The sequence below is a fragment of the Pavona decussata genome, unplaced genomic scaffold (assembly GCF_977016875.1).
Source record: "Pavona decussata unplaced genomic scaffold, jaPavDecu1.1 SCAFFOLD_213, whole genome shotgun sequence".
Classification (NCBI taxonomy): Eukaryota; Metazoa; Cnidaria; class Anthozoa; order Scleractinia; family Agariciidae; genus Pavona; species Pavona decussata.
In genome coordinates, this window is record NW_028145618.1 from 100,891 (window position 1) to 117,624 (window position 16,734).

Sequence of the window (16,734 nt, forward strand, 5' to 3'; positions counted from 1 at the left end):
GCAGTATTGTAGTGTTCGAAAATTCAAAATGGCGTCTGCGAGTAAGCGACCACGTGTAAATATTCCTCTCGAAGAAATGGTTGAAATGTGTGCTCGTGATCCAAATGTTCCAGAAAGTGATATCGACAGCGATACTGGAGGCTTATCGAGTGGAGAAGAATTCGAACTTGATCGGCAACTGCAAAATTTGACCGATTCAGAGGAAGACACGAGGTAAGTGTTCGGGTAAACAACCCGAGTGGTGACGTGACACGTTTTATTATACTTTATATAAGAAGTTATTTCTCAGAAGTAAGCGACGTTTTAGGCAAGGTTTAGTCCTTACAGGGATCGAAATTACTTTGCCTCATCATATTTGTTTACTATAAAGCGGTATTTTAGCATCTTTTGAGGTTTTGGCCTGAAAATATTGGCTTCTTTGCGAGCAGCTGATCTTTCGCGGCAATTGCGAATTTGATCTTGGTAAACACCTATACGCGTAATATCCGCAAAATATTCGGAGCGGCACGTAAGGACATAATTTGAGCTTTTTCCTTTGGTTTTGGCTAAATAATGGAAAGCTTGTAAATAAAAGTTGACTTGTATAGTCCTAAACGATTTTATGGGCGCTGGTTTGATTCCATAAACATAAGATTCTTCACTTCGTAATGAATGCTTATTTTATATTATGCCTGTGGCAAAATCGAAGTTCTATTATGTTTGGATAATGTAATTCCGGTTTCCTTAGCGTCTTTCCGTTTCCCTTTACTCGCAGCAGTTTATTTTGTAGCTTTTGAAATTGAGGGGAATAATTTTACTTGTTTTAGTAGCCGATTTTTTCCCGTATTTGCAGGCTAAAGACACAAGTAATAGGAATCATTATTTTATGATTTGAAAATCTTAGGTCTCAGGGTCATGAGGGCAAATGTGTTTATTTTCAAAGCAGCTTCTCTTTATTTCTTTATAGCATATTTTTATCACACAAACAAGCCTTTTTATAAATGTTGTCTTTTTCAGGCTTACTTCAAAGTGCAAAGTTTACCATATGTATATACAGTTCTTGTGAGGTTGATTAGGTGATTTCTCTCCAATTTTTTTTTTCATTCTTATTGTTTTAGTGGTGAGAATCCCCCAGAAAATCTCACTGAATCCTCTCCAGGGTCAGATCAGGAGAGTTCTGATGTCAGTGATGATGCTGACCCTGATTTTGTTGCCCAGGAAAGAGGAAGGGGATATGGTAGAGGAAGAGCAAGAGCAAGAGGAAGAGGCCGACCAGCAGCCCCACGGGGTAGAGGAAGGGCTAGAGGAAGGGCTAGAGGTGCTCATGCCAGGCAAGTGGTCCCACCAATTGCTGCACAACCGTACAAGAGCTATGATGACCCTGACCCTGGCAATCAACTCCCAGCCTTTGTACCGAATCGTCCACCTGGCCTCCATCTGATTGGTCCAGTAGTGAGAGGTGCTATGACGAGAGCTGTTGACTTCTTTCAGCTGTTTTTCACCGATCTCCTTCTGCAGCAGATCTGTGATCACACTAATGCTTATGGCTGGGTGGAAATTGGGAACAAGCCTTACTATGCAGATAGGTATGGGGCTTGGAAAGAAACCACTGCTGATGAGATTGCTAAGCTCATTGCACTGATTTTGTACTGTGGACTTGTCCCAGTAGGGTACTTTCCTCTTTATTGGAGTACGAAAACACTATATCATGGTCTGTGGGCACGTAGCATTATGTCACGGGACAGATTCAAAGCCCTGATGGGGATGTTACATGTTGTTGACCCAGCAACAGAAGATGAACATGACAAACTTCGTAAAGTAAGGAGCCTGCTGAATGTATTCAAGGAGAAGTGTAAGTCCTTGTATCAGCCCTTTCAAAATGTTGCTGTTGATGAAAGGATGGTGAAATCTAAACACCGCTCAGGATTACGGCAATACATAAAAGACAAACCGACAAAATGGGGGATCAAGTTATGGGTTCTAGCCGATAGTGCAAATGGGTACACTTATGACTTTGATGTTTACACGGGGCGAAGCCCTGATGACCAACCACCGAGTGAACATGGTTTGGGTTACGATGTAGTCATGAAGCTTGTGGAACCACTGGTAAACCAGGGCTACCACCTCTACTTCGACAATTTCTACTCTTCACCTAAGCTGGTAAAAGATCTCTTTGGGCTTGGAATCCCTTCCTGTGGCACTGCAGCTGAGAACAGAAGAGGGTTTCCAGACTCTATGAAGAAAGGCAAAGAATGGGCAAGAAGGAAAGACCGGGGCACAATGAGATGGGTGAGGGATGCAGAATGTTTAGCACTTCAGTGGAAAGACAACAGACCAGTAACCATGTTAACCACCATCCACAAGGCCGATGAGTTTGTGGTTATTGAAAGAAAACAGAAGATTGCTAACAGGTGGCAAAATGTTCAAGTTCGACAGCCAAAAGCCATTGAGCAGTACAATGCTTACATGAATGGTGTTGATCGGTCTGATCAAATTATTGGAACTAACACAGCCCTGAGAAAGTGCATGAGGTGGTGGAAAACTCTGTTTTTCCACATGATAGACATAGCAGTGGTAAATGGCTTCATCCTTTTTCAGCTTCACCGTGCTAACAATCCTGACCAGGAAGAATTGAAACGCCCGCGACAGTACTCAACAAGAGAGTTCAGGGAAGAGCTTGTTAGGCAGCAGGCTGGTCTTGAGGAATATGGTCTGCCTCCAGTCTACAATCCCTCTGCTAAGCAGCCTGGAGACTTTGAGGCAGTCCATATGCCTAAGTTTGGGGAGATCAGGAGGAATTGCAAGGTGTGCTATGATGAAATGAAGAAGGAGTTGAAGGTCGGCTCATACTGTAGTGCACCTCAGTGCCAAGTGTACTTACACTGCACTCAGAAACTAAACTGTTTTGAAGTGTGGCATTCCAAGAATTATGCTTACAGGAAATAACTTATATTTATATTTGTAAATGTGGATAGTAGCTCTGTTATGATCTTGACTTCTTTTTTTACTGGTTGGTGCACCTTTTCCAAGTAATTGTCATACTAATTATGTACCTTTGAGAGCTGTCTTGCCCAATCAGATTTTCTATAAGAATCCAGTAATTTGTGACAGTTTCAGTTGTAACATCTTTTATTTCAATGATGATAATACTACATAAGTAAGAAAAAAACAGACAGGTGTTTTGATTGCAATATTTGTACCCGTGATTTAGAGCTGTTATGTACCTTAGAAAATGCGCGAAAAAAGGCATTTGAACTGTTTTCATGATAACTCTTGTAATATGCGTTGGATTTCTATCAAATTTTTGCAGAAGTTGTATTTTATAGAAGGCTAAAACTTCTTTTTTAGTAGTTTTTGAAATGATGTAAAGAAAAAAAGTTAAGAACACTTTACCACAAAAACTGAGCATTGCGTGACACTTAAACTTGCATACATTAGCATAAATTATAAAATTAAAAGAAAATCATGACAAGATAACAAACTATTCATGATGTCCCTTTATTCAGCTTTAAAATGATGCATAATATTGTAAAAATGGATGCATACTTAAGAAGTTATACCTCACTAAAGGAGAGAACCCCAAAAAGTCCATTTTTTTGGTAGGCCAGAAAAGGTTAATACCACCAGAACGATTATGTTTTTGCATTGTTTTACAAGAACAGCCATAGTTGTGTAGGTTCACAGCAGATTACTTGCCATGAACTATAGACTGTGGTATTGAAGCTTCAATACCAAACATTAATTGGGAGAGTGGGGTACTACAAAATATGATTGTAAATGGGGTGGCCACCAAAAATTGCTTTTTGAAATATTCCTCTTTATAATTTTTGTAGATCAGTTAAGACATATTTAGAGCCCTCAACTTCATTGCCATGAAATTTGTTTCCATACATGTAATAAAAGGTATTTTCAGTGTAAAAAGGAATGAAGATAGGCCTGCGCAACTCCCACTCGCGTGTTTTTAGCCATGTCCAGTTATAGTTTTGCTCTAACGAGTATGTCTTTTAGGGAACGCCCTCTCTTGTATGAGATAAGTGGCGGTTCCTTAAAAATCTCTCTGAGCTTTGGTTGTTGTTCTATTAAATGCCATTTGCTCATGAGGATTTCCTTTAAGTTTGGCACTGATGGATGATATTGTGTAAGTGTTACAAACGGCAAGATTCTTTTATTTTCTTTATTCTTTTGTTGGAGGGCTTGTGGTCTGTCATGAAAATTTGCTTGTGCGAGGTTTTTTTGATAAACCCTTTAGGGTAACCTCTCTCTGCAAGGTGCGTTTTAAAGGTTCTAATTTTCTCTTTAAATAATGTTTTAGAAGAGTTTGTCCTCAGAAGTCGTTAAGCCTCTCCTTTCACAAATCCCCTTTTGACACCGGTTGGGTGACAGGACGAGAAATATAATAAATAAGATATTTTAACAGGGAGTCCCAGCACAAAATGTGGTTTTCAGTGAGGCCCTGCATAAATCTAACGTAAGAATACAAAAAAAATTACAAATATAGCTATCTAAAAAATAAAAAGTAAAAAGGATAAAATCGATAAAAGAGTCTACATGTTTCTAATAGGACGTCTAAAAACTAAGAAATTAGAAATGTTCCTTATGCTGTCTGGGAGAGCATTCCAGTCATCTACCGCATGACAAATAAAGCGATGCTGTCCCCATGAGCGCTTTGATTGTGGTTCACAGATGTAATTACTAAAACGAGTGTTATAATCATGGATGTCTTTAAAATGACTAAAATTAAAATTCCAATCAATCAGACCATTCAAGGACTTAAAAACTAAAAATAGGCGATGAGATCTTCGCCTTTTTCCAATGTATCCCAACCAAGTAGATCAAGGGCTTCTGTTGCTGATGAATGTTTTGGCATATTTAAAATTAATTTAGCTGCTTTATTCTGGAGTAATTGGATCTTGTTCATCAGTGTGGTGTTGGACTTGTCCCCCCAAGTTACATCAGCATAATCAAGGATTGGCAGCACCATGGCTTTTACACCAACAGAAACCTTTCGCGAGGTAGAAGAGGCTTGACCTATCACTGTCATCTGGTAACGAGAGGATAGGTAAGAATGAAACCACTCAAGATTATTGCTACTTATTCCGAAAGATTTGAGCTTCCCGAGTAAAATGACATGGTCGACAGTGTCAAAGGCCTTCTTCAGGTCAATGAAAACTACGCCATTTACTAAACCTTTATCCATATTACTTAGCACTTCATCGGTAAACTGCGTTAGAGCTAAAGCGGTAGATCTTGCACGTCTAAAGCCAAACTGGTTCACAGTAAGCAGATTATTGGAGTCAAGGTAGTCGTAAAGTTGAGAATGAACAGCTCTCTCAATTACTTTACTGACTGTGGGCAGGATAGAAATCGGACGATAGTTATCTTTACCAGTCCTATCACCTTGTTTGAAAAGAGCAGTCACTTTCGCACATTTCCAAGAAGATGGGAAACGGCCCTTCTCAAAAGAGAGGTTTATGATATCCCGCAGAGGTGAAGCGAGTACACTTGCTGCGTCTCAGAGTAAACGTGCACTAATGTTAACTAGTCCTATCGCCTTGTTGGTTTTCATCAGGCGCAGCTGCTTTTCAAGGAAGGCTGACGTCACAGACTTGAGAGAGAATGATGAGTCGGGAACTGTACTGCACCGAATTGGTTTTGAACCACTAAAGGCCTTTGCAAGCCTCTTGCCAATGCTTGAAAAGTGATTGTTTAGAGTTTCTGCAATACCTTTAGGGTCAGTCTGCAATTTTCCATCACTAAAAACTGCATTTATTTCATTGTGGTTAGAAGGAAGTGTCTCTTTAATTGCTTTCCGCATCTTGGAGCTGTCACCTTTAGCATTTTCTATCAACCGACAATAATATTCCGATTTGAGCTTCTTTTCCTCGCTGTTCGCACAGTTCCTCAATTTTCGGTACATTTGCCAGTGGTACTGTGAATTGTTAGACTTCTGAGCCTGTTTCCAGTGGTAATCTCGATCACGCCGAATTTTGAGGAGTTTGTTTGTAAGCCACAGTGTCTGTTTCCCCTTCACACGCTTTGATTTTATCGGCGCGTGGTCGTTTGCAACGCCATTGAAAAGACCTTCCCATAGGAACACTGCATCATCATTAAAACAAGGATACTCGAGCAACTTTGGGGGAAGTTTCTTCACACCTCCCTTGATAGTACAGAACACAATGCTATGATCACTGATGCTTGACTGCAGAACATCGGACTGCACGATCCTGTGAGTGTTGTTAGCGAATATCAAGTCTATCGTGGTGCTAGAATTCTCAGTGACCCGAGTGTATATTGAAATGTCTCAGTCGGCTTGAAGTGGGTTCGCACATCACATACTGATTTTGTTTCGAATCTTGCGCCTTTGTAGATGATGGGGTCCAAGAAAGTTATTTCAGTATCTGAAACTTCAGCCGTGAATTTGATTGTAGGGTGGTGTTTGTTTGCTTGTTCAATGAATTGTGTAATTTCTCCTCTGTTGGTGTTCCAGAGGGAGAATATGTCGTCAATTTAGCGTTTCCAAACGAGTGGTTTGATTGCGCTTTGGCTCATGATTTCAGTTTCAACTCTGCCCATGAAAATATTGGCAAGGGCGACTGCCATCTTTGTTCCCATGGCGGTTCCATGTGTTTGGAGATAATTCTTTCCATTAAACTGGAATGAATTTTCTTGTAAAATAAGCCTGAGCGCTTCTTTAAGTAGTAGAGTAGGGATAGGAGGTTTATTTTCATAGAATGCTTCGTATGCTCTGCATACTGTTTGGATTCCTTCCTCCTGCGGTATGTTTGTGTATCAGGGCTCCAAATAATTTCCGGAGAGTCTCTGGACCAGTGACCGGCCCAATCCATTTTAGCTCGGTCACGTACTGTTTCTGGCCGATCAAATTATATAAAATAAATAACTCTTAAAACAGGGGCCCATGAACCAAAACTGGCGTTATATATTTCCAAAAAAGTTAGAGCACTTTAAAGCACTCATTGTCAACAACAAAAGTAAATGACAGCAGCAAAATGAAAATAAGCTTATGTGTACTAATACGTACTGTACACTGTCTGTAAGACTAACCTGCAACACGTTAAATATCGTTATCGTATACATTAAATTTGTAAATAAGTAAATGCACAGTAAATGCCTCCAAATAGAATGATTTCTGGTGTACGTATCACGGTGTAAGATCTTGGCCCAAAACTCCGCCAGTAATCCATGTTTATACTCCTCATTACAAGAGATTCATTCATTGAGAAAAGCTTAGTAACCAGGCTTTTAACTTGGGTGTGCGGGAACCGGAAGACACATCGAGTATTCAAGAAATATGGTAAAATTTGAAAGTCTGGAAAGGGAACCGATTGGAAAAAAATAAATGAACCATAATTAGTCTATTTAATCACTTTTTTCCGTGCAATCAAAATGAACCATAAAAATAATCAATCTATCTAATCACTTTGTATTTTGCCGTACAACTACTATTGTTTATTATTTTTATTCACTGTGTCTTGTGCGCTGTTTTCTTTCAGGTACGGAAGAGATTATTGACTGAGTAAAAATATCAATGATCTTATAACACTGTTAAATTCACGCTTAGCCGCTTAGCCCAACTGGATTGGAAGGCATTCGGACATCACAATGATCTGTTCAGTTGCACCTATATTATTTATATAATGAAATCTAAATGAATGCCATTATGATCAATCTATTCTTTACTGTTTCTTACACAACAGTATAGAAATTGTGTGGTTGCTTAGCCAAACATTGAAATAAACATAAACTCACGCAGTGACATTAAACTAACAGCAAGTGTAATGTTAAAACTGTTACAGTATACTCAACTGACTAGAAAGAAACAGAAACCCACATTGACAATAATAGCTGCGAAACAATAGCGACGCCCCCTTTGGGGCCTGAGCCACAGCTTTGCGAATCAATGTCAATGACAAAAAATGTTACGAATTTTTTCTATTCAAGCTCATCTAGCTCTGTTATTAATGCATTCGAATCTTCGCCTATGTCTGCTTCTTCGTTTCCACTGTTTTCCTCATCCTCTGCTGAACTCTCTTCAGTTAAAGAATCGTCAATTAAAGCCTGCGACTTTTTTGCAGCACCTTGGCTTTTGTACTTCTTCCGTGTTTTCTGATTTGGTCGGCGGTGAGCACTTGATAGCCATGATTAGATGGCTGGAGTAGGATCGTAATCTTGAAGCTCTGGGCCCTCTGCCCAAATTGTGACGAGGTTATTAAGAGTGCTCTCGCTGAGTGTTGCCCTTGTTTCTGGCTTGACACGATTCATTAGGGAGAACAGCCTTTCCACTTTGGCATTGGAGATTGGGATGGCAAACAGAAGCTCTACCAAAATAAGCACCATGCTCCACTCGTTACTTCGACCCGAGTCGAAGATACGTCTCCACACACGAAGGAAAGGTGTTTTCGAGGGCTCAAGGTACCGTTTTGTGTAATCAAGTAGATGATTCCACTGATCCAATAAATCGCCCAGCGACCTCACCCATTCAAGCCGGCCTTCGACAGTGGTTCTTTGAAGTGGTCGTAAAGTTCAGTCACACAGTCTTCGGCAAACTCTAGATCCTCTTCCCCGTTTTCGTTTCTTCTCTCCCACCCTTCGCAATTCAGCACAGTGGCTGCCATGAGGACGTGTTTGTTCTCAGCAATTTCTAGCCTTGTCTCCTTAGCCTCCTTAATTCGGCCAAGCAACATCGTTTTTGTGTGTTTGGCAGATTCTTTTGCAGCCTTAATAGATGGCAAGGTGACGTTCTGGTACTGGAACTGCCCATCATTTTCTTGAACTTTTTCCAAAAAGCGCTTGACGGTTGGAAGATCCTGAAGGTCTCTCCATTGCAGACGTTCTAGCTGCTTCTTTGCTGTCTGAATATGCGCTACTGAAGAAACTATATCAATTTCATCACCTTGGAAGCGAGTGACAAAGCTTTGCCTGGGCTGAGCAACTCGATGAAGAGGCACGCTAAAATTGGAATTCTCACCTGCTGCCACTTTTTCAACCAGCCTCGAAACTTCATGCGATCTGCTGCCTTGAACGATCTGTCCTCGGACATTTGCTGGAGATGCTGCAGATAGAGGCCATACTTGTCAACAACAAGCTGCAAAGCACTTAGCTTGTGAGTTACCCAACGGGTCCCTAAAGGATAAAAAGATACATTTTACTCATGCTAGTCTTAGTAATTTAAATTTGATATCGTACTTAACTAATCTAAAAGAGATATTCTAGGCTACTTATGGTGTTGCTTCAGAGGGAGGGGGTGGGCTTAACGTTTTGGGATGTGCTGATGTTTCAAAAGTGTTAAATAAAAAATTGCGGTGCATTCTGCTTATTACCACAACGTTCATGGTTGCAGAGTTGACTTGGTGATATTTACTAGATATTTTTCAATGTCTCAATTTTAGGCATATATTTTAAAGATGCAAAATGCTTTCACAGTTACCACAGGCACATTTTAGTCTTACTCCTCCTTCTTCAAATTCAAAGGATTCACCGTAAATACGATGAAGATCACGCAGTTGTCTCAGCTTTTTGGGAGAATTTTCATACTGGTAGTACAGACGCAGAAGCACGTCATCTACATCGTCAAAGACAGTTCCCCTAAGAGCGTCTTTGAGGGAGAGCTCCAGTCGGTGAGCCACACACCAGATGTAAATTACCCAAGGAAGAGTACTTTTCAGAAGGCCGATGACACCATCTTTGTCACCACGGTTAACTGAAGCATCATCAGCGGCAAATCCAACCAGTTTTTTTTTCAAAGGATGCCTCGGGGATGTTGACGGCTTGAAAACTTCTCTTTATGGCGCTTACGATTCCTGCAGCAGGGTCTGGAAGGGGGGTCCTGAACCCGCATTCCTGCTCCTTTTTCACGAGAATCCCGAATCCCGCACTTTTTTCACGGCTTTCCCGAATCCCGTTTTTCTTTCCCCAAAAATGCATTAAAAAATGCATCAAAAATTTTCCGCAAAAAACTAATAAAGTTAAAATCAGTTGTAGATTGGTCCTTTCGATTTATATTTTGAAATTACGCCTGTTTTAAGGTTGCTGTAAAAAATAAACAGCTTTTGTACCTCAATACGATGGGACAGCGTGATGGGTCTTCCTGTACGCATGCGCACTGTCCTTGATAGGAAGTTTACAGGAACAGCCTCGACCGCCTCTTCTTCGTGGGTGCCACTGTCTTCATCGTTGCTGGAGTCTGAATCATACTCTGACAGCTGGTCATCGATATCATTAGCTAAACTGGGTTCGTCGGGGACTCGGTTGCCGACAGGTAGCTCTTTCCTATACATGTTTAGAGGAAGAGTTCCTGCTGCATGCTTTGTGTTGTTCTGACGAACCGAAAGCTGTCTGACGGCTTTGCCATGTTCGCTGGCCCACTGGCGCATGGAATTCTGGTCCTGCTTAGACATCGCATGCACGGGAAGACGCTTTATCTTTGGGATATCCCTTAAGAGTACCTTTGTCTGGGGAACCGGATAGTACGAGTTAGCATGAAATAGTAGGCTGACCACTTTGTTGCTCGTTTTAGAGACTCTTTCATGCTGTTGCCAAAGTCTCTGGCATATTCTAGCAGAGTACAAGTCGGGTGCTTGAAGTGGCTGACAGCGTGCACATTTTCAACCTGAATTGTCAAGCACTCCTCTGGCTTAATAGACAATCCTGGACTCAATGTGTCAGTGTTCTTATCTAGCCTCTCTAGGCCCTTCTCCAACAGACTGAGGGATACAGCTGTCTTCGCAGAAACGGTTCCCTGTGGACCATTGGTTGTGCTTGTTATATGGTTACGTGATTTCACGTTTTCAGTGGTTCCATTGCAGTAAGAGGAAACTGCCTTGACCATCTGATGTGCCTCCTTAAGTGTACAATCCTCGTGTTGTTGGTTCTTGTGATGCACCGAGAATGCACGGTACAGCTTTCCAAGGTTCTCTAAGAACTCAACAGTTCCTTTGAGATTTGTTACTAGCTTTATCGTACCAATTTGGCCATTGGTTACGAATATACTAGCTCCCTCGGTGCAAACGCACATTGGTTGGCCAAATGTGGAATGACATCCAAAGCCATTTTTGTTGCTCTCCTCCTCGGTCGCGGCGATAACTTTCACTGCACCCCCATTTTGTAGTATCTTAAGCTGCCTGCTGTCTTGGTCTGTAAAGGGCATGGTTCTATCTTGGAGTGCAGAGATGGAGTGTATGCGCACGATGGGAGGGGGATCATTCTGAAGAACAACAACTCTCTCCAAGTTTTTCTGTGCCATACTGAACTGCCAAAAACCTTTGGTGTCTGCAACGAAGAGATAATTTTGACTCCCAAGGCACATGCTTTGAACGCGCTTGCATCGTTCAGGATACGGAAGCAATAGTTTTACCGATCCGCACAAGACATGCCCATTTGAAGAAACTGTGATAGTGTACACCTCACTCGTCGTATCGGAGGCACAGGCCATGATACCTTCAGTAAGATTACAGATACTGGATGGCTGTGTCCAATTTTAGCAGCTGACCGTCCGGTTGCAGTGCCTGGCATTCAGTTTGTAGGTGTTGTGTTAGTCTCTCCTTGAGGACTTTCACTGTTCCTTGACCGGAGAGATTTCGCTTCGTTAATTCATTAACTAATGATGCACGATCCCGCAGTCGAGCAGGTCAAAGGACAATCTTATCCTCTAAATCTACAGCAAGCAGTCCTATATCGCGCTGGCACAAAATCGCTGCTCCAACTTCCTTCAGATAGCACGCACTCCGAACTTCTGGTAATCCTGACTTAACGACGTCCAAACGAACAGGATTGTGAAGGTCAGCTTCCACAAGGCGCAAGGTTTGCTTCAAAGGATTCACATCAATAAACAGGAGCTTTCCTTGCTTTCCAAAGGTTATAGCCACAGGATGTGGGTACATACCGATTTTGTTGGTTTCTGAAAACCGATACTTTTCAGGGACCATCTGGTGAACTACAAAGTCTACTTCCCGTAATGTGTCTATGACACTTTCATTAGAGAGCCGTAAAATTGGGTTGACTGCCATTCGGTCTTTGTTTTGAACATCCTCTGCACGCAATAGTCGCCGCAGTGGTTTTCGGATGTCAGGGTTGTTGTCATCTCTAAGGGTCTGAATAACTGCCAGGCAACTTCGCCCTTCCCTAAGCACAATGAACCAATTGCAGAAGCTGCATTTGAGGCTTTTTTCTACATGGACACCATCAGGGAGGAAAACCAAATATTGCAAGGCTGGGTCGATGAGCTTATTGTCTTGCCGTCTGGCAATCAAGTCCATTGCTTTTTTATTACCTTCCTCACAGTCTGTAGTAAGTATCAAGACTATACAATGGATACATTGTTCTCCGGCGTCAAGACATCGCTTGCAAGCCCTGAGGCTTGGTATGTGACTGGGCTGATTTTGCACAGCACACAGTGGGCATGGTTTACCGCCGTCTAAACATGCCCTACACGAGCTCACGCAAGCGTCAACCGCGCAGGGCAGTACTGTATTGTCGTCAGAACGAACTTTCTCAAGACAGGCTTTACAAATTTGAAGGATTTTGGTTTGTTCGATAAAAAAGTCTTCCATTTCTTCTCCTGTTTTCCCCGATTTCGTAAAGTAGCTTCTTGCAATGGGCATACTCACACCATTACAAAGGAAAGTAACAAAAAAAACATTTGCTTTAGTAAGGATGTTTGTCTTCAAAAACTCCAGAGTTGGATTTGGGTTGTCTTTAACAAATTTTAGATCTACATCTTGGTTCAGTCCAACATTTTTCTTGACTCGATCATCAAATTGAATTCCCGGCTTAAGAGCTGTGCCATCATTTTCCAGGGCTATACCTATTACCTATACAGCAACGTTTGATGTTTCGTCCGTCGCAAGTGTCATAAAAGCAAGTTGTAAATCTTTAAGAACACCGCTTTTGGTTGTGTAGCCTCCTCTCAGTTTATCGCATGTTCGTTTTGAAGGGCCCTCGAGATTAAATGTTGCATCTTCAGCTTTCTTTTCTCCTCCTCTACCTTGCCCATGATACATGGGGCCTCTTAGGAAGTTCACAGTGCTCCCTTCTCCTAAATATTCGATTGTGTTAAAAAATTCAATCACTTCTGGATCATATTTGTGATCATACCTAATAAGAACTTCAACTGTGTCCTTTAGGTATTTGTACATAATTTTGTCTTTAGGTATTATTATTCCTGTTCAGCGAAACAAAAGGTTTCTTTTGTTTCTCGTTCAACAAAAGATCTCCAAAGGAGGCCGCTTGGAAAACTGAGTTTTTTGCATACGTTATTTCTCGAAAACGAAGAGCAAATCAACGAAAAAAAATACAGGGCAATGTTTGTTGACTGAAACGAAGCTCACATGCAAAAATTGAGACAAATCCGAGAAGAAAAAGAAAACGGCCTAAAATTCGACATAGGTCGGTTATGCTCTCAGCCCTTCAATTAGTTTATCTAGTTTGATACACACATCATCCTAATGTAATTCCCATTGGCGTCATCATGGTACACTTCTCAACATATGCGCGGCCTTGCGTCCATTTGATAAAGTGTGCAAGTCAGATGGGGGAATCATGCACGCGCTATGTTATAATAAAACTTTTTTACAGAGAGACAACACCATAATAAATGTATATTTATAAGAGCTTATTGAAGTTTAATGAAACTTTAAGATTAAACCTCTATGAGAAACCACTTTCACCTTTTTTTTGTACAGAGAATTTTGTAATTTATCAGGATCAAAACCTGTTTTCCAGGAATCATTTACTTTATTTTCACTATGTCATAAAAGAATCGGTTCATGCTTTTAGCTGTGCGTATATCGAGTTATGGATGCACTTGGGAAGTTTGGAGAGCGCTCAAGAAGCAGGAGTTGCTCTCGGCTACGCCTCGAGCAACTCTTATGCTTCTTTCGTGCTCTCCAAACTTCCCAAGTTTGTTCTGTGCTTATTGGATGCCAGGCTCGTTCTAGCTGTTCTAGGTTTCAGCCACGTAGTGAGGGGACGTTGTGCTTCACGCGCTTTTGGATCTTCACTTGAGGTTGCGGACAAGAGAGACTTTTTGAGACAACTGTCGTAGTGCTCTGAAATAAACAACATAAAAACAAACGTTAGTTGAAGTGGTACGACTTCACTTTACTGTACTTTTTGTACCGCTTTGCTTTACTTTACATGCTTTACTGTGCAAAATGACCCCCTGAGGCAAGAAAAACGTTTCCTTTTTGCCATTAAGCAATAAAAATGCGACTGAAAAACGTTCACTCTACTGCTTCATTGGAATAAAAAGGACGGAACCACTGTTAAAAGGCTTCAACTACAGGCCTGCCATGTGGGCGTTTAATTTTTCTGTACTAATTATTGACATGTTTTAAAAAGTTGTCAAACGCATGATATCGTTTTTGTTCTCTTCTTTTATTCATCGCTCGTTCGCGGACTTCAATGTTCATGATCAAGTACAATATTGTAACATACTGTGTTATGGTATTGGTGGGTCGTTATATCTGTCAGATAACTCCAACATTACAGCATTTAACAGTATTTTTTGTTTGCTACTTACTTCGCTTGAAGTATTTCGCTTGACCCTTCCATATGCGGTCTGTTGGAAGTTCAAGTTCAGCAGAACACATTCCACATTTAGCTTTAATACCACACGATGTTGTGGAATTGCCCAGATTCAGGAACAAAATAAAATAACAGGTACACCTTTCATGCAAGTACTAGTACTACTTGGCTGACTTAATATATGAAATTTGATACTAGCAAAAAACTATAAAAAGTGTCCTTCTAATCCTTTGTCGCTCCAAATTTAGCAGGACAACATAGCTGATTTCGTAGGCAGAAACAAAACTTTCCGCAATCAGGTGTCCGTTTGCGTGTGTACCCAGAGTATGACTCGACTTTTTTTTGTTGAAAAAAAAAAAATTATAAAATAAAAACTTGATTGCTTTTTGCTTTTTGTGTACAAAATACCCTGTTTTAGCTTCTCCAGCTCCTCTTCCTGGCGCTTACTTTCTTTCTACATTTTTCCCTTCTCTCATCTTTCTGTACAAGTCCTTGTCCTCTTGAGAGGACACTCGCTTTTGTTTCTTGCGTTGCTGGCCTCCACTTCCAGCTAGACCTACTGTTGCAGCTGGGTTGGTACCTGTCTTTCCAACCAGCTGAAGAACTGGGGTTCCAGTTACCCACGCGGTGAGTCGCTGAACCACTGTAACTGTAAACACATTACTTTATCAGTTTTTTTCTACACCTTTCACTGTGTGTATTTTATGTCATTACACGAATCACGTATTTTCTACCAGCTTTAGGACGGGAACACCAGATTCCCAGGCAGTGACTCTTTGAACAACGGTTACTGCAAATAGTTCAAAATCAACGTCATACGTACTGTAGATTCGTATACACAGTATAAGCATACAATGGCCAGAAGGCTGTAATGTTTAATTTACAAGTTCAGTTAAAAATTTTAGCTGCGAGTAAGACGCAGAATTTAATAAATGACCCAGTCCGTTCGAATGTTAAAACGGGTAGGTGTGATTGTTTTACTTCTTTTACTTAGTTACACAATAACCAGGGGCTGAAATAATATGTAATTATAGACCGCTGGCCTCCTGCTGGAGCAAAGAAAGATGCAAACAAGTTTCACTGGGCTAAAAATTGTGAATACAGTGTTAATTTAATAGATATAAAACGAAGGAATTATTTCCACAAATAGAGCAATGCCTAAACGATAATAACTGCTTTATGATGAAGACGCATTGGCGATGTCAGTAAAATAAATAACAACTGACAATCATATACTATAAATTCGGGGACTATCAAATATAAACACGTATGAAGGACTTACCTTGTAGCATTCCACTTCCATCACCAATGTTGGCAAATTCGTGTTTCCACGCATCCTGTGTCCTTATGGAAAACGTCCCAATACCACCACCTACCGCCTTATGTACTTGCGTGGTTGAAACGTCCAGGCTTTTCCCCAAGACTTTGCTCCGAGCAATGTCCGCTAGGCCAGTATAATCATGGACGTGCCGCTTGAAAATGTTTAATTCCCAATGGTTCTCTTTTGATATTGGCACACTAAATTTTTCTTTGTGAATCGGCTGGCCGGAAGTTTGTCCAGACTCTGTTGTCAGATAAAAGGACACCAAAACTCGAATTGTTTTAACGGGATCTGCGCTATTCGCTGCCATTGCCTCCAATGATCTGATTGTTGAACCATGCGAGTTTGAGGTACGTGCAGAGTTAACGATTAGCCTATTGTGAAATGTTTAATCGTAAAATACTGTAAAAACCATTAATCCATGAATCTGTTGACAGACGTAACACCAGCCTACTACCGGAAACATGCCAAAGGGAACTTTTGTAATAAGTTAATTGATATATGAGCCATTTTTAGATTCTCGCTTTCTCGCAGACAGGCAAAAAAATCACGCATCCTGTACCCAAATTTTGGCAAATCCCACTTCCCGGGGAGCAGTCATCCGGAATCCCGTCAAGGTATTTTGCGTTTTCCCAAATCCCGCACCATTTTTGGGTCAGATCCCGGGTCCCGGGAATACCCTTCCAGACCCTGCTGTACCATCACCGTGTTTCAAGTCCACAAGCCTGTTAAAAACAAACTTTACCTTGTTATTGATATAGTAAAAATTAGAAATAAAGATTAATGTTCAGTAATCCTTAAACACCCAAGAGTAACATAAGCTGTATGATACAGTAAAAGCGTATTTAAGAACTTAAATAGCCTGAATTTGTGCTAATGACCATTTCTGTAAC

General features: G+C 41.0%; 1 protein-coding gene across 1 annotated transcript; it reads right to left on the bottom strand.

Annotated features, from left to right (window-relative positions):
- Positions 1 to 10,432: 10,432 nt before the first annotated feature.
- On the bottom strand, positions 10,433 to 12,757 carry LOC146460394 (uncharacterized). The gene is made up of 2 exons (XM_085088198.1): positions 11,720 to 12,757; positions 10,433 to 11,433 (listed from the first exon to the last, which is right to left on the bottom strand). The coding sequence occupies exons 1-2, from the start codon at positions 12,594 to 12,596 to the stop codon at positions 10,433 to 10,435; spliced, it is 1,878 nt and encodes a 625-aa protein (XP_084944324.1). The 5' UTR covers positions 12,597 to 12,757.
- Positions 12,758 to 16,734: the final 3,977 nt, after the last annotated feature.